The sequence below is a fragment of the Podarcis tiliguerta genome, assembly GCF_965153285.1.
Source record: "Podarcis tiliguerta genome assembly, chromosome: 1".
Lineage (NCBI taxonomy): Eukaryota > Metazoa > Chordata > Lepidosauria > Squamata > Lacertidae > Podarcis > Podarcis tiliguerta.
Window position 1 is genome coordinate 94,127,076 of NC_139534.1, and position 18,011 is coordinate 94,145,086.

At 43.6% G+C, this 18,011-nt stretch overlaps 1 protein-coding gene across 2 annotated transcripts in view; it reads left to right on the forward strand.

Moving 5' to 3' along the window:
- BMF (Bcl2 modifying factor) overlaps positions 1-13,785 on the forward strand; it is a 78,335-nt gene extending 64,550 nt beyond the window's left edge. For both annotated transcript variants that reach the window (XM_083451087.1, XM_083451086.1), the window contains exons 4-5: positions 10,464-10,622; positions 13,464-13,785. In XM_083451087.1, the coding sequence (XP_083307213.1) occupies positions 10,464-10,622; positions 13,464-13,589 (285 nt within the window). In that variant the 3' untranslated portion in view covers positions 13,590-13,785. The remainder of the gene's footprint in view (positions 1-10,463; positions 10,623-13,463) is intronic.
- The last annotated feature ends 4,226 nt before the right edge of the window (positions 13,786-18,011 follow it).

Consider the following 18,011-nt stretch of genomic DNA (forward strand, 5'->3'; position numbering starts at 1 on the left):
AAATAAATACGCAAGCTGACAATAAGGGATGCTAAAAGAGAATTTGAGGAGCACATTGTTAAAAACATAAAGACCACCATCAACAAAATATTTTAAGTACATTAGTAGCAGGAGACCATTTTGGGAGGCTTTGGGCCCTTGGATAACAAGGTGTGCTGAAGGAGGACAAGGAGAAGAGAAGCTGACTGAATTCTTTGTATCTCTCTTTATAATAATAGTAATAATAAATAGGGTGGGTCCTTGTTCCTGAACATTTGCAAGAAGGCCTAATAGACGAAATAAATGTGAAAAAAGTGTTGGGACTAGATGGCATCCACTCAAGAATTGTCAAGGAACTCAAATGCGAAATTGTTAATATGCTAACAAAAATAGGTAACTTGTCCCTAAGATTTGGAAAAGATAGCTAACGTAACACCAATTAAGTGATCTGGGTTGGTAGGTTGGTGGTCTGGAAATTACAAGCCGGTTAGTGTAAAGTCTGTTTGGGAAGGCTGGTGGATAGTATTGTTAAACCAAATAACCAAGCCTATAGAAGAACAAGGCTTGCTGAAGCAACAGTAGCAGCAGCATGGCTTCTGCAAGGGTAAGTTCTGTCTCCCTAACTTACTAGAAGTAACACACATATACAGTAAAGTAGAGGCAATCCAGGTGACATAGTGTTCTTGGACTTTTAAAACGTTTTTAACAAGGTATGCCTCCAAAGATTCCTGAGCAAGCTTACAGTCAAGGAGTAAGAGGAGAGGTCCTTTTGTGGATTAGGAACTGGTTAAGTGGCAGGAAGCAGAGAGAAGGAATGAATGGACAGGTCTCCCAATGGAAGAGTTTAGAAGGTGGAGTCCCCCCTCCCAAGGACTGCTTTTGGGGACCTGTGCTTTTTAACTTGTTCATAGACTTATCTAGAGTTAGTGAGGTGGCCACGTTTATTTCACATATATTTTCCATGGGGTCTGAACTGCCAGTGAGTGACCAGATCAGGACAGTAGCAACTGTGGAAAAGACAAATTCCATGCTAGGGACAATTAGGAAAGAAATTGAAAATAAAACTGCAGATATCATAATGCCATTATATAAATCTATGGTGTGACCGCATTTGGAATACACCGAATAGTTCTGGTGACCTCAACTCAGAAAAGGTATTGTAAAGCTGGTGAAGTTTCAGAAAAGGGCAACCAAAACGATCAAGGGAATGCAGAATATCCCCATGAGGTAAAGTTATAGCATCTTGGGGGAGAGGGTTTACTTTAGAGAAAAGGTGAGTGAGAGGCAGCATGATGCAAGTGTGTAAAATTATGCATACGGCATGGAGAAAGAGGACAGAGAAGAGTGTTGTCCTCTCCTGCACTAGAACTTGTGGACTTCCAATGAAGCTGAATGTTGGAAGATTCGGGAGAGAGAACACTGTGCATAAACTTTGGAGTTTGCTCCCACAAGAGGCTATGATGCCTTCAAAAGAGGACTGGACAAATTCATGGAGGACAAGACAATCAGAAGCCAGTTTGCGGGTTTCTCATGGACCGCTGGTTGGCCACTGTGAGAACAGGATGGTGGACCAAATGGACCTGATCCAGCAGGGCTGTTCTTATGTTAGGTTTCTTCAGGAGCAGTCTAATCACTGTCCCTGTTAAAGAGGCTAGAACTACTCCCTCACGGAAGTGACTACTACTTCCTGGACCCAACCAGCCCATAACTGTATCCAGTTACAGTGGTGCCTCGCAAGACGAAAAGAATCTGTTCCGCGAGTCTCTTCGTCTAGCGGTTTTTTCGTCTTGCGAAGCAACCCTATTAGCGGATTAGCACTATTAGCGGTTTAGCGGCTATTAGCGGCTATTAAAGGCTTAAGGGATTAGCGGATTAGCTGCTAAAAGGCTATTAGCAGCTTAGTGCCTTAGAAAAAGGGGGTGGGGAGTGAAAAAAAATCGCAAGAATCGCAAGACATTTTCGCCTTGCGAAGCAAGCCCATAGAGAAATTCGTCCTGCGAAGCGAATTGAAAAACGGAAAACCCTTTCGTCTAGCGGGTTTTCCATCTTGCGAGGCATTCGTCTTGCGGGGCACCACTGTATTTGTTCAACAACAGAAGTACTGCTTCTGGCTCTGATGGAAATTGCAAATACAAGTAGGTTTCAGCAGCATCCCGTACTTCAAATACACGAACAATCTCTCCTGGTTCAACTATACAACTAGAATAGATAAAAGTGTCATTACTTTTAAAGGAGTTGATGGGTTATTTCATTTGGCCTTTCAGAAACTACAGTGGTACCTCGGAAGTCAAACGGAATCCGTTCCAGAAGTACGTTCGACTTCCAAAACGCTCAGGAACCAAGGTGAGGCTTCCAATTGGCTGCAGGAAGTTCCTGCAGCCAATTGGAAGCTGTGTTGGATGTTCACGTTCCAAAGAATGTTCACAAACGGGAACACTCACTTCCAGGTTTGTGGTGTTTGGGAGCCAAAACGTTTGATTCGCAAGGTGTTCAGGATCCAAGGCACAACTGTACTGCAGTCCTGATGCTGGAAGGAAGCGCATGATCCACTCATCTCATGTGACTTTTGTAAGTGTCGTTATCAGTGCACCAGGGACAAATCCACATGGATCCCGTGCCACAATGGCAACATGAATCGACCCCGTAACAGCTTGATTTCTTATGCACAAATTGCAGCCAACACTCTAAAAGAGAGCAGGGCATAATCCAGGTAAACGGAAGCACCATTTGAAGTGCCATCTGTTTCCATGAGAGGGTTAGGCATGTGCTTAAATTTCTCACATTCAAATCAGTGTGATTGAATGGGGCTTAATTTTAGCTGGCTTCTGACTCATTAAAAATAAATAAATTATGGAAGGAGGGGAAATCTCTCCTTGAATTTTCTGAGAGGGGTTGCTTCAGCTCAGAACCCCCTGCCTTGTCTCAGCTCTTAATGAAAGCTCTGACTGTAATCCTGCTTGCAGGAGGAGAAAGAGGTGGAATTGATTCAGACAGCAAGAAATTCAATATGAGTTGTTTTCAAACTCTCCTGTAAACTTTTTTAAAAAAAATCTTAGCATGGGTTGTAGTTGATGAAGCTTTTTTTTGTTTTTAAAGAGCTGAGTGTGCAGGTGTTGGTATAGAAAAATACAATGAAAATTGATGACAAGTCCTTCCCCTGGAGACAGAACAGGACTCTGGCACATTGAGCAAGCATTGTAATAATAAACAATTCTGCCATGAAAGGGCCAAGCCCATCTTTACTCAATTGTAAGAATAAAGATGCTATCGCAGGTTGTGCTCGTATGAATACTGAAAAGTGGTTTGAAAAGAAAAGTATTACTCTGTAGAACCTGAGATGATCAGATAAGCAAAACCTGGACTCTCCTAATGCTCTCCAATGCTATCGCTGGGCAAAATGTCAATGATGCAGTCTTTTATTTTGAAAGGATCTCTTTAAATCAACAGAGGATAAATTCAAGCAGAGGTTGCTCCAGTCCCCCTCTCCACATCCTAACGAAATATAAACCTGAACGCATGTCAAAATTCAGTGCAGTCAAACTGTCGGTTGCTGTTCTCCCTTCTGCTATAATTTAGGTTGGAAAAACGGCCACTTGCTTCCTGTGATGGCAGAACTGCTCCTGCTTTATAGGGCTGCTTCAATCTTGTGCTTTTATTTTATCTAGGACATGAAGCTAGTAGGACTTTGTGTTATGTAAAAATAGTACTCACCACCCTGTGTAAAAAATAAATAAATAATGTTTACCCTAAGTTTTAGTAATACAGTGGTGCCTCGCAAGACGAAAAGAATCCGTTCCGTGAGTCTCTTCGTCTAGCGGTTTTTTTGTCTTCCGAAGCAAGCCCATTAGCGGATTAGCGCTATTAGCGGTTTAGCGGCTATTAGCGGCTATTAAAGGCTTAAGGGATTAGCGGATTAGCTGCTAAAAGGCTATTAGCAGCTTAGTGCCTTAGAAAAAGGGGGTGAGGAGCGGGGGGGGGGAAACCCCAGGAATCGCAAGACATTTTCGTCTTGTGAAGCAAGCCCATAGCAAATTTGTTTTGCGAAGCACCTCCAAAACGGAAAACCCTTTCGTCTAGCTGGTTTTCCGTCTTGCGAGGCATTCGTCTTGCGGGGCACCACTGTACAGCGGTACCTTGGTTCTCGAACAGCTTACGTAGTTGTCAAACAAATCAGCTCCTGGACGCCACAAACCCAGAATTAAGTGTTCCAGTTTGCGAATGTTTTTCGGAACCCGAACATCTTACGTGGCTTCCACTTGAGTGCAGGAAACTCCTGTGGCCAATCAGAAGCCACACCTTGGTTTTTGAACGGTTTCAGGAGTTGAGCGGACTCCTGGAACGGATTATGTTCACGAAGCAAGGTACCACTGTATATGTGATGCACACCAGTTTCCAGAGCAGACTGTATCTGACATAAATTCAAGCCACACTAAGAACCCACTAGATGCCTAGGGAGGAAAGCCACAACATGCTTTTCCAGAACGTGTGACACAACTGTCGCCTCTCCCCATGCCCTCTGCTGGGGATTCCCTGCCCCCCTGAGCTGAGTGGTGGGCCCGTAGGAAGAGGGAGGAAGTCCCATTGCTCCTGCTAGTGCACCTACTTAGTTGAATCCATCTGTTGGTGTTTGTTACAAAAGAGTACGGTAACTTGATGCAGTTCAATGCATGTATAGGAAAGGTGAGGAAACTGTGGTCCTTCAAATGCTGTTGGACTCCCTGACCGCTGGCTATGCTGGCTGGGATGGGTGAGCATTGGGAGCCCAACATAGGATTGTTCTTGAAGTACCAAATGATGGAGGGCATGAATCACACTGGAGGCAATCCTACTGTTACTGTTTGGGCACCCACAAGGCTCAAATGATTTGCAGGTGGTCGTTGTAGCCAGGGCTATTCAGAAACCAATATGTCCTTTGAAAGCTGCCAGGCATTCTTCCCTGAATTTTTTCTCCACTTGGAATGAAAGCAGCGAGGGAAACATGCAACATGATTTTTCAGCTTTCCCTCCAGTGACCTCTCTCCTTGACAAATTATTGCCTACAAAATGGGCGGGAGAATGGGCCTTCTGTGTTTTAATTTAAATATCTTCTTCATTAAAACATAGCCAAGGCTAATGTAGGTTTCCCTTGTGAAGGGACTGTAAAATTCTGATTTTATCTTCAATTTTTCAGTCTTATCGCCCCCTTGTCTACCAACAGAGATCTGTCTGTATTTTCTGCCTCGCCCAATTTTGCCTCGGGATTCTTGAGGTATACAAAAGCTTCTGTGTCTGCTGCCCCTCGCTGTCACATGCTTTCACTCTAACCTTAAGAGAATCCAAAAGAACCCCATCCTTCTGTTGCTGGAGAGACCTCATTTGCAGCTGACACTCAAACCCTGTGTGTTTATGTGTGTGTGTGAGAGAGAGAGAGAGAGAGAGAGAGGGAGAGAGAGAGAGAGAGAGAGAGAGTACACAACAAACCCACGTTGAGCAGATATAATTGGCTTTCAGTAAATAGGTCAAGTAGAAACTGAAGACCGCACCCACCAAGAAACACAAAAAAGAGGGGGGTTTCCTTTCCCCTCTTTTCTTGAGTGTTTCAGTACACAGGCAACCAATTTTATTTCTGCACAGCTTAATGGCTTTTAAAGGTGGGGGGGGGGGAATTGTGTGAGAAACAAGAAGGAACCATTGACTCAAGAGTCACACACTCCAATTGTATCTATTTTTATTTCTTTTGCGTCTGCCCCTGTTAAATTGCTCTTCCTATTTTTGCATTTTTTATTTTTTGATAGTGAAAGGGCCCCTCCAGGCTGGTGGGGGTGTCTGCAGGTGTATTCTGCAACATGTCATTGAGGTAATAATAGTGTGCTAGTTAAATCTCTACCTTTACCCCTAGCCACACTGCCGCCACCACCCAAACACATAAGCAGCGAATTTCTCACCGGACAGAATTCATACCTATGCTATTTGTAATAATATGACATTCAGTGATATGAATTATGACAGCATGAAATAAATAATTTCTTGGCAGCAAATGATCTCACAAATGAACAGGAGCAGAGATCTGGAATGAAACCAAACAATGCTTCATCTTGTGCCCCCAAACAAGCATGCAGGATCAAATCTGTCCATACGTTCCTACAGAAGTAGAGTGGAACCTTGGTTTTCGAGCATCTCGGAAGCTGAACGTTTCAGTTTTTTGGGGGGAAATGAATGAATTCCTATGCCCCACAAATAACCCAGAGATGCATTTTAAATAAAAGAACACGTTATACTCATGTAAAAACACACTGATTCCTGGACCATCTGTGGGCCGGATTTAGAAGGCGATCGGGCCAGATCCAGCCCCCAGGCCTTAGTTTCCCTACCCATGGCCTACAGTGTGGTTGTTTGTTTGTGATCGGCTGTGGTGAACTTTGTTTTCATGTGTGAGTGGAGTGGGTGGGTGTTTTGGATCAGGTTAGCCGCATTGATTCGTATGCTGTTGGTGGATTCTTGTCGTCGTTTTGTTGGGCTGTATATGTGATAAAGGGGAGCCATACTGGGGTGAAGGCGTCTTCTTCTATTTGTCCCCGTGTCAGTTTCAGTTTATTGGTTAATTTTTCTAGTAAGGCCAAAGCACATTTCTCAATTTTTTCAACTGAATTCTCCAACTGCCCATTGCGCCTCCATTGTCGAATGTTTCGGAAGTCAAATGGTCTTCCGGAACGAATTACGTTCGACAACTGACGCTCCACTGTGCACTTTAGGTCTCCTATGTTTTACTGTGCTTACTTGGGAGAAGCTGGCTTGAGATACACACAGGGCTTTTTTCAGCCAGAACTCACCAGAACTCAGTTCTGGCATCTGTCAGGTGGGCAACACTGCCATTCTTTTTCTAGAAAAATATCACTGGATACTGGATACTAGTTCTCTGAGTTCAGAGAATGAGGCCTCTGAAACATGAATGGCTGGATGGAATTCTCCGATATGGTGGGGACTAGTGGTGTCACTGAGGAAACTGGACTGCGAGGTGCAGGTCCATGTGAGCATGCATGCACAGAGTGGCAGCAACCATCAGCTCGGTTGTCAACCTTTCTCCCAGCACATCTAGCTGTGCCTTTTGCTGCAGTGTGCTCTGTGTGCATTAGCAGGCAATCATACTCACCTCTGGGTGATAAAAAGCTTCCCCAGCTTATTCTGGTACACTGCTCACAGGCAGGCTTAAGGTTTCTCTTTGCCTGGTGAGCCGACAAAGGAAAAGTGTCTAACAGAAGTAGCCCCATGAGCATTATTGACATGAATATTATTATTATATTTTGCCAAGTGAGAGGATATATTTAGTGAGTTTCATGCAAAAGAATCCAAAATTGATAGCAGAACATGCAAAGCGGGGAAGAACCTGAACCATGTAACATGTATTAAGCAGGCTCTCGCCCAAACATCTGTACGTGAATCCCGTGTTTTGGTAGTGCCTGTGACGCTGCATGTGTAATACATGAAGCGTCCTTTGCTAATCATAACACAACTTCTGAGATGTGGGCTTGATTTCAAGGGCCTTGTTTCCTGTGCTGGCAGCCGTTTAATTCCCTGGCACCGCGCAGCCCTTCTTCACCTTGCCAGGTACTGATTAAGCAGCTATATTGCAGGTTCAGCATTTTCCTGTACGCTTACCAGAGATCATGGAGGGGCACATGCATTTATGTAGCTTGATTATTAATTTAAACTGTGTATTTTATGCATCAGTTTCCCCTTCCTTTGCAGAAATCTAGTTTCTCTTCGCTGTTTCACAATCCCAGAGACAACGCTGGATGAACCACCTGTCCTCTCAGAATTGATTAAACTCAGAATGTTCAAGAAAATGTGTTGCTTATGACCGTTGGATCCCACAAGCTCTTTCCCTGTGCCCTTTTGACACAAAAATGTTCAAAGAGCCTACTGAGTCAGAACAGTGGCCCATTTTCTCCAACACTTTGTTTTCATAGTGGTCAACCAGATGCCTATAGGAAGCCTGCGAGCAGGACCTGGGTGCCACAGCACACTCTCCTCTCTTGCAGTTTCCAGCAACTGGTATTCAGAAGCACAGTCTCAAACAGTGGAAGTTGGACATAGACATCTGGGCTAGTAGCCATTGACAGCCTTGTCCTCCTTGAATTTTTCTAATCCTCTTTCAAAGGCATCCAAATTGGTGGCCATCACTGCCTTTTATAGTAGGGTTGCCATATTTCAAAAAGTGAAAATCCGGACACAAAAGTTGTTGATAAAGTTTTGTGTTTTCTTGCAAAATCTATTTTTTTTTTTGGAAGTTTTTTGGCTTTTTAAAAGGAAATTTGCCAAAATCTACACTTCCGACATACGTCTGGATTTTCCCAGACATTACGGTGATTGCTGCCTGGTCACTGTTTCCGATAGCCGAATCCTGGCTGCGTCTGGGAAATTTTGGACGTATTGCAACCCTATCCTGTAGGAACAAATTCCATAGTTTATTCCCTGTGTGAAGAAGTACTTTCTTTTATCTCTCCAGAATCTAACAGCATTCAGCTTCATTGGATGCCCCCAAGTGTTAATGTTAAGAGAGTAGGAGAAAATCAAGTCTGCTGACATTCTGCTTGGTGCCCACTGACGTCGTGCTGAGCTTGCCTGGTACATTACAGCCCGCTTTGAAACCCCTCCCCTTTAAAAAGACAGAAGATCAGTGCTAAAGGAATATGCAATCTGTGAAGACTGTTAGTCTCTTTTTCTTCTGAGAAATGTCAGATTTTCTGTGGTTTGGTTGGGGCGGGGACAGAAGGATCACAGGGGAAATACAAGACAGGAATGACTGAATAATGGTGGTGTACTGATGCCCTGTAAAAAATTAATATGTAGACTATGTGTGGCAATTCCATTCTAAACACCTAGGTTTGTATCCAATTAAGTTTAACGCACAATAAGCCATTGAAATTGATGGGCCCAAGTTAGTAACTCTTAGTAACTCTTGAACGGACATGATTAATTTGGGCTACAACCCCTAGTGTGGAAAATTGCTCTATTCAGCTACATACCTTATACATCCAAATCCCAGGTGTTTCCAGATGGGGGTTTATTTTAAATGGATTGCTCAGATATTGCAGATAGGGTGTTGGCAACATTTTGTTGTTGTTGTTGTTGTTGCTGTTGTTGTTGTTGTTGTTATTTCGCAACACTTTTTTTAACTTAACCGTTTTTGCCCAGAAAGGGTAAATTCAGATTATATAAAGGGGGGGAAATGGTCTGACATTTTGATAACAATGATGCACAGACACTGCAAAAATATTGAACTAGTCTGACAATAAACAGACCATCTGGAATCACCCTCCACCGTGTTGTGGGGTTTTTTTGTTTTGTTTTTGTTTTTACAAAAGTTAAGAATGTTTACAATACAGAACTATTGATGGCAAGCAGTTCAGTCGCAAAATAACCTCATTATACTTTTTTACTCTTCAAAGACAACAGAAGACCCATTTCCAGTCCCTTACTGCAGACACCGATAACTGCAAATTATAACGCTGATCCCAGAAGAGTTCTCCATCAGTTGTTGATGCAGGAAGCCTTGGAAGATAGCAATAGCAGAGGCATTTTGACATTTCCATTCCACCTTAAGGAGCAGACGTGTGGAACTGTTGCGTGTCACATGTCTGTTTACATTCCAGCACAGCTTGCTGGGAACTTCTGTTGTGTGTATAGCTTTTGCTTTTCCCTGTGTCTCTGAGAAGACAAAGAGAGAGAGACGACATGTTTCTTTGCCCTGATTTATGATTAATAAATCTGTAGTTGTAGTATACTTCCACAAGCCTCACGCCTATTCTGTGTGCGCAGTTCGCTCTGCTGATAGTGTGCCCTGGCTTTGAAGCCCGGGTCGATGATTTACGTCAGGCAGAGGTCAATGGTCTTCGCTGCAGGAAGATTGGAAGGAGATGGCCCAACTAGGGCTAGCCAGTGGGCCTTGAGGCCCTCTGCATGTCGACAGCTTATCCAGTAGATACTTATGATCAAATGGCTAGTGAAATCAGAATTGTATTTTCTTGTGGAAAATAACTTTATTCCTTATACTATAAAAAAATAATATGAGCCCACCCACCTCAAAAGTGCATTTCAGTTTGGAAAAATTAATAGTGGAGAAGCTTTCCTTGACTCAGAAGTTTACATTATTTCAGCACAGGGTATATATAATCCTGAATATGCATTTGGAGTGAGAACAAGAAAAAGAATGTTGCAGCTACAATAGAAGAGAGGTTTTGGTACAACCACAGCCAAATGGTACCACAGTAAATGTGAATATTCGTCAGGCCTGGAGACCTTTGTGCTTATAGCCCCTTTATTTCTGCTGGAGTCTTCTTGCCTAGTGTACAAGCCGATGCCCTTACACCTCACTTATCGGTTCATCAGGGTATGTATTTCACAGTTGTAAAGGATCAGCTTTTGGCACCAGTTCACATATAAACTTTGAGATGTACAGCCATAATTATTCCAGATCATATATGTTTATTTTGGATGCGTTTCAGATTTGCATGAAGGATCTGCATTTTCCACTGCTGTCTGTGAAGATTAAGGTCCGTTTTCCTCCCCATATCCTCAGCACTTGTTCAGCTGTTGGTAAGAAAAAAGGGATGGTGAGGTTTGGAAGAGCTCTGGATCCTCAGAGAGAAGGTACATACACTCAGGTAAGGGTGGGATGCAACTTTATTAGAGGAAAAAATGACTCACAAATCAGAAGCCCATGTGTTTAATAGGGAACTGACAGGAAGTGTGTTTAGGCTTGCAGCCTTACGTCACCCAATATATATATCCATGGGGTTGCCAAGCAGGCATGGAATGGTGGCGAGTAACATGCTGAAATTGTGGGCCCATAACAGGAAGAAGCCAACATTGCAAAATTTATTACTATTGCTTTATTTTAATGTACTCGCTGCACCGCAATCCATTTTCCTATGTTCTGCTTTCGCTGAGCCTTCCGTGTGTTTTCCATTCCCTGAAAATCTGCCAAGACTCTGTCCGGAGAGTATGAGGAAACCTTACTGAGGCCAAGCTCCCATGAACTGCATAAGAAGCCTCTTCTTCTCCCCCTCAAAAACCTTGAGCCTCATGGAAACTGTCTATCTCTATTAAGAGCGAGGAGATTAAGAGGGCTCCTCTTCAGCGTTGTTACCAAGAAGCCTTTCACTCCTGTCAACAGCCTATGAAGACTCCCCTTCTCAATGGACTCTCATAGGTTCTCTTGGGATCAGCTTTTTCAAGCGCACTATGAAGCTGGGATAGAACTGCATGTGGGAGGGAAAGAACATCAACTCTCTATACAGGATGATTTGGGAGTGGGGTTTGATTCTTTTTCAGAATGAGCACAATACAGCCAAATACTGCGTGCATCTGTTCTGCTTGCTAGACTTGAGGTCCTGCAGAATCTTGAAACTGATAGCAAGAATTAGGGCAATGGCAATAATGGGAGTTTGAGGCTTCAGAGAGTTGAGGGAAACAATACCAGCAAGACAGTGGACACTGGTGGTCTGGCAAAAGGACTGGCAGGAATCTTAATGAAGATTTTTAACCACTCTCTGGCCCAAGCCACCGTTCCACCCTGTCTGAAATCTGCTACCATTATACCCCTGCCAGAAAAATCAAAGATAGACAGTCTGAATGATTTTTGCCCTGTGGCTTTGACACCCATTATAATGAAATGTTTCAAAAAACTGGTGAGAAACCGCATCATGTCTTGTCTGCCAGTGGGACTTGACCCTTACCAGTTTGCGTACAAGGCAAAGAGATCCACGGAGGATGCTGTGGCAATGGCTTTACATGCTGTCCTGCCTCATTTGGAGAAGCAAGGGAACTACGCGAGACTGTTATTTGTAGACTTTAGTTCTGCATTTAATAGTATTCTTCCGGATAGATTAGTGCCCAAACTATTAGACCTGGGACTTCCACCGTGTTTGTGCAGGATATTAGATTTTCTGTCAAGCCGTTCCCAAAGGGTCAGGTTGGGTTCCCACGTCTCTGCGGATCTCATCATGAATACAGGGACGTCGCAGGGGTTCGTGTTGAGCCTGCTTTTATATACGCTCTATACAGCTGACTGTGCCCCCAAATACCCCAGTAATAAGATCATTAAGTTTGCAGGTGATACAACGGTGGTTGGTTTAATCACGGCTGGAAATGGGGAGGAGGCCTATAGGAAGGAAGTTGAGCAGTTGGGGGAGTGGTGCAGGAAAAACAACTTACTCCTTAACTTAAAGAAAACAAAAGAGATTATTGTGGACTTTAGGAAATGTAAATTGAATATTCAGCCACGTATTGATGAGGGGAAGTGCGTGGAACAGGTCTCGGTGTTTCGTTTTCTGGGAATGGAGTTGAGAGACGACCTAACCTGGGGAGAAAACAGCAAAGACCTGGTGAAGAGAGCACAGCAGAGGTTATATTTTCTGAGAATCCTCCGGAAAAACAATCTCTCAAAGGACCTGTTGATGGCATTTTACCATTGTACTGTGGAGAGTGTATTAACTTATGGTCTGTGTGTGTGGTTTGGGAGCTGCACAGTCAGGGAAAAAACAATGCTGTCCAGGGTTGTAAAGACTGTGGAGAGAATAACTGGGTGCACTCTTCCCACCTTGGATCAAATCTATGCTTCCAGGTGCCATAAGAAAGCTGCAGAGATAGCGCAAGATAGTGCACACCCCAGAAATGATCTCTTTCAGCTTCTGCCTTCTGGAAGAAGGTACAGGGTTATAAAGACTAGGACTAGCCGCCTGAGAAACAGTTTCTACCCAAATGCGATTTTGGTTTTAAACACAGTGTAAGGAGTCTCAATGGGAGTATATTATATTTAAAAATGGGGAACCATTTGCCCTGCAGAAGACCTTAAGGTCCATAGCTTAGAGGTCCCGGCCCCTAAGGAAGTTAGATTATCCTCCACCAAGACCAGGGCCTTCTCAGTGATGGCTCCGACCTGGTGGAATGCTCTGTCCCATGAGACCAGGGCCTTGAAGGATTTAACTACCTTCCACAGGGCCTGTAAGACAGAACTATTCTGCCTGGCTTTCAATTTGAACCTGGCCTGATCTTTTGTTCCCCTTATTCCCTCCCCCTCCCCTTTTTGTGAAGATTGCCCACTCTGGGATCCCACAGCTAATTCTCCCCTGGTCTCCTCGCTGGCCCAAGTGGGACCAATTTAGCCAGCTAGCCCTGGTGATCATCTAATGTTTATTGGATGGATTTCCCCCCTAAATTGATTTTTTATTTTATTTTATTTTATTTATGCTTTATACCGTATTTTATGCTGTATTTTTGTAGTATCAATTAAGTGTTTTAAATTTGTTGTTAGCCGCCCTGAGCCTGGTTTCCTGAACCGGGAAGGGCGGGGTATAAATAAAAATTTATTATTAGAAGAAGAAAACTAGTGTTTGTTGTAACTGCTACTCAATTGGACACATTTCTCAGGAAGTTGATCTCGCTGATGTCTATGGGAACTAAGCACAACTAACAGTCTGGATTCATCCCATTCTTGACAACAGGCAAACCCCACTAAGGGAAGTAAAGGAACTCTGTGGAGAAAGAGAATGTTGCAAACAACAGATGGAGGAGTTTCGGAGCAGGAGGTGCACCCTAGGAAGCCCACGGAACACGTAATACCAAAATAAACAGCAAAAACCAACAAAGAGAAATGTAAGCCTCTGCACAGCGAGGGAAATTTTCAGAAGACGAGACCAATACGGATCAGGCTTTGAAGTGAATTGACATTTTCAAGCCCAAGCAGGTACATGTGCAGCTCGCAGAAACATGAGAATAAAACAATATTAAAAATGAAGATTACAGAGTGGAAATTTCAATCTGGAAATCTTCTCCCTCCGTCCCCCCTCCCCCTCCACCGGTTAGTGTAACTATAAGCAAGAAGCAAGTGCCCAGAGGAAATGAGAATTTAAGAAAACTTAGACAATCTGGCAGGGTCCTGAAATGCCGTGCTTTAAATTTGGGAACCACTGCTTGAATGAAAGGAAAAAGAGAAAGCAGGACCAGATATTAGCTGGAGGAAAAAACAAGAGCATAAGACCTTCTTTCTGGTGAAATTTTAAGATACACCATATTGTGTTAAAAATCAAACAATATGCTGCATTAATATGGAAATGCTCGTCATATGGATATATATTTTTAAAAATCAATTTTCTAATGGGCAATATTATCTAACTTTCTGTAGAATTTTTTTTACCTGCAGGTCAGGCTTTTCCTTCATTAAAATTGGAATTGTGTTGATGGATACACACTCGCTATTCTCTCTAGCAGCGAGTTCTTGGCGCTAACAGGTTGAGTTGGATGGGAGAAGACTAGATAGAATGCTTAAGCCATTTAGGCAACATTTGCTTTCTAAAAAAATATACAAGCAGAGCATAAACCACATGCTTTCCTACATGCTGTGCAGGAACTGTACCCCTTCATCCACCTGCTCTCCCTCTCTTTCTGCTTCTTGCAAACTGCACTACACACAAACACACACAAACGCAATACCTTACCTCAAGCTCTGATGGGTTTCTCATTCATATGCAGAAAGTTTCACAAGTAGCCATTAGCTCCCATCAACCAGTCATTCTCGGTTCTTAAGAATAACCTGCCTAACAAGAGGAATGAGCATCCTTCTTGATCAGATGAATGTATGACTCAGAAGAATGGCTGGATAATATCTCCTCCTGCCATTGTACCCCCCTTTCCCCAGTCAGCTGGAGCTCAAGAACAGGACTGCCTTTGGAGCAAGGTGGTTATGCTTCTTGGATTCACCTGCACTTGTTAGCAGTGGTAGCTCAGGCTGTTTCAGGGTATTCTGGTACAGCCCAATTTCCTTCTTTAGGATAAGATCACTGTCAATATCCTAACAGACTGCCTGCTCAGAGACCACAGCAGAAAAGGGAGAAAATGATCACGGAGCTAGCTGGGACAATTCCAGTGCCCCTGAGCATGCCTATCACCACATTCCTTGGTCTGAGCTTCAGGTCTTGAGCACAAAAGGCCTGCGGGAGGCACTTACATGAAACGTCTAGGTTATTGGGGAGCATATTTGATCAGCCTGCCCCCCCCCCCCGATCAAGCTGAGGGATCTACTCACAATCAAGCAAACAGGAGAAAAAGCCCTTAGCAGACCTTCCACCCTCAGCACTGGAAGGTCATGGGCTGACCAGGAGGAGGCAATGCACACGGTGGAGGCAGGGCTTGTGTGCATCCTCCTGCCCATATTTTTAAACTCTGTGTGCTCAAGCAAATGCCTGACCAATTATTTACACTGTTTAAAAGGGGGCTTGCTTTAAGGCTGTCAGTACTATGGCTCATGATGGCCATATACCAGAGCCATAGCTACAGTGGGGTGGGAGGTGGGGCTAGCCAGGTTTTTTACTGACTCCAGAGGGGTGCCATTGAGGCTCCTGGCCTGTGTGTGTGTGTACAAATGCACATGGGAAGGAGTGCCAAACTGGGTCTTTGATCCGAGTGAAATAAATTCTAGTTTTGCCCCTGCCCTATACCACCCCCAGCATCTGAAACACAAATGCCAGTCACTGGGGGGAAATAGGGGGAGAGGGCTGTTGTGCTCATGTCCCGCAGGGGGGCTTCCTATCAAGGCATGGAGATAGCCACTGGGTGGGTTAAGGATGCTGCACTAGATTTTGTCTGGCCAAACAGGCTTTTAAAAATATATATTGTCTGGAAACAGACATCAAAATATTCCAGTGGAGGGAAGCAAGTCCTCTATGGACCTAGCTGCATGTTAATGATGTGATTAGTAATCACATCATGGGTTGAAAAAAATTAAATATGAGGCATGGGCAATAGCAGTTGTCCTCCTCATCCATATTATTGATAAGAGTCACTCCCCTGTGTTATAATTAACACCAGAGAAAGAAGTTATTTTTACCAATACTAGGGACGTTCGGCAAGCCCTACCAATACTGCTGAATGTTGTGCTCTTGAAGACAACTCCCAAAACACTTTCCTCTCTCTGTCTGTCTGTCTCTCTCTGTCTCTCTCTGTCTCTCTCTCTCTCTCTCTCTCACACACACACACACACACATTGCATTAATTTTTAAAAGTCCAAAACATGATTAATATATTGTGTCATTAGGCTGTATTTCTTCCAGTTTCTTTGGTAAATCTACAGCTGCTGACTATTTTTCATTTCTGAAGGTTTGATCTGTCAACCACAGGAAGACAGAAGAGCTTCCCTGAAATCAACCCCAGATATAATATTTTATTCTGTCTGAGCCAGCATTTACCTATGTTAAATAGCAAGAGAGTATGTGCCAGTTTAAAAGATCGAGGAGGGAATCCTGCTACAATTCCCAGTCACATCAGTGAAGTTTGCAATCCTTCAAGGACTAGAAAGTTGGATTTGGAGAATGGAAAGATGGTTATTGAATCTTTCCATTCTCCCAATCCAACATTCTCGTTCTCCCTTACGAAAGGCAGCGAAGATAAGAGGCACTCCAAAATGTTAAGTATGAGCAAAATAGCCACCATTATTATGACTGGCGTTTGAGTGGAAAGAAGGCTTGTGCCGTGCAAAGGGATTCCTGTCAGTATGGACTGAGTCACCCACTGTCAGGGTAGGTGACTACCTTCCTTGCAGTAATATTTCCAAAAAGATCTCTATCTTTACTTTTCTCCACAGGCCTGAATAACAGCCATACTCTCAGAGACACTACTTCATGCAGTGCCTAGTTGAATTATGGTGCTTGTTCCCACAGGAGGCAATGATCACCACCAACTTGGATGTCTTTAAAAGAGGATCCTATAAATTCATGGAGGATAAGGCTCCTAGTGATGATGGATATGTTCTGCCTCCAGTGAGAGGCAGTAATGGTTCTGAATCCCAGTTGCTGGAAATCACAGAAGAGGAGAGTGCTCTTGTGCTTGGGTCCTGCTTAAGGCATCTGGGTGGCCACTGTGAGAACAGAATAGATCACTGGTCTGACCCAGAAGGTTCTTGTGTTCTGATGTCCCTAGGTTTTAACTATGGGTGAAGGATAAGCCTCTCCCTACTCTTGTTCTTTCCAACCACTGAGAATCTAGTGTGGTGCAGTGGTTAAGAGCAGTGGACTCGTAATCTGGTGAACCGGGTTCGATTCCCTGCTCCTCCACATGCAGCTGCTGGGTGACCTTGGGCTAGTCCCACTTCTCTGAAATCTCTCAGTCTCACTCACCTCACAGAGTGTTTGTTGTGGGGGAGGAAGGGAAAGGAGACTGTTAGCCGCTTTGAGACTCCTTAGGGTAGTGATAAAGCGGGATATCAAATCCAAACTCTTCCTCTTCTTCTTCTTCATCCGTCTACATCCTAGTTACTGTTTTTGGTGCTGCTAAAATGGGACAGAATACCCTCCCTCCCCCTAAAAAAAGAAGACGACTCTTTGCAATAAGGAAAGTGATGACAAAATGTACTGGAAAATGTGAGATAACATTTCCTCAATGCAATGCCATCTAACTTCCCTGCAAGCAAATCAGGATTAATGTTAGATAAATAGCTGGTGTTGTCTAATCTCCCTGCAAACAGGATGAATGCTCAATAAACAGGTCATCTGGAAGTGATCAACGTCTCTGAGCATGTCAAGAGGGGTTTGCGACTGTCCGTATCCCCCTTTCAGAATGGAATCTTTATCCTCAGAGCACCATCTTTTATACCACATAGTCATATGACTCTAAGATACTTCAATTCTTTTTACACTGAAGGAACACAAGGGCAAGGCATGTTTCCAATCTTTGCACCAGAAGGACACCAACAAAATCTAGGTTTCACTTCCAGTAACTACTGGCTTCTGCACACCAAACAAGAAAGCAGAAGACATTTCACACCTCTTCTGGTTGTTTAAAGGAACCCAGTGAGATGCTTGGCCTGCGCTTAGTCTAAGAAGTCCCATATCAACTGTTCATTCCACCACCTGTTATTCAGCCTTCTCTAGTGCACTCAATTCTTTCACTGCATTTGGAGAGAATGTTTGCAATGCCCCATAATCTTTATAGGAAGGAACGTGCACTTTTTGTTTTGTTTTGACATAGTTTGTCAAAGGCTCAGAAAAGGGTGTGAGCAG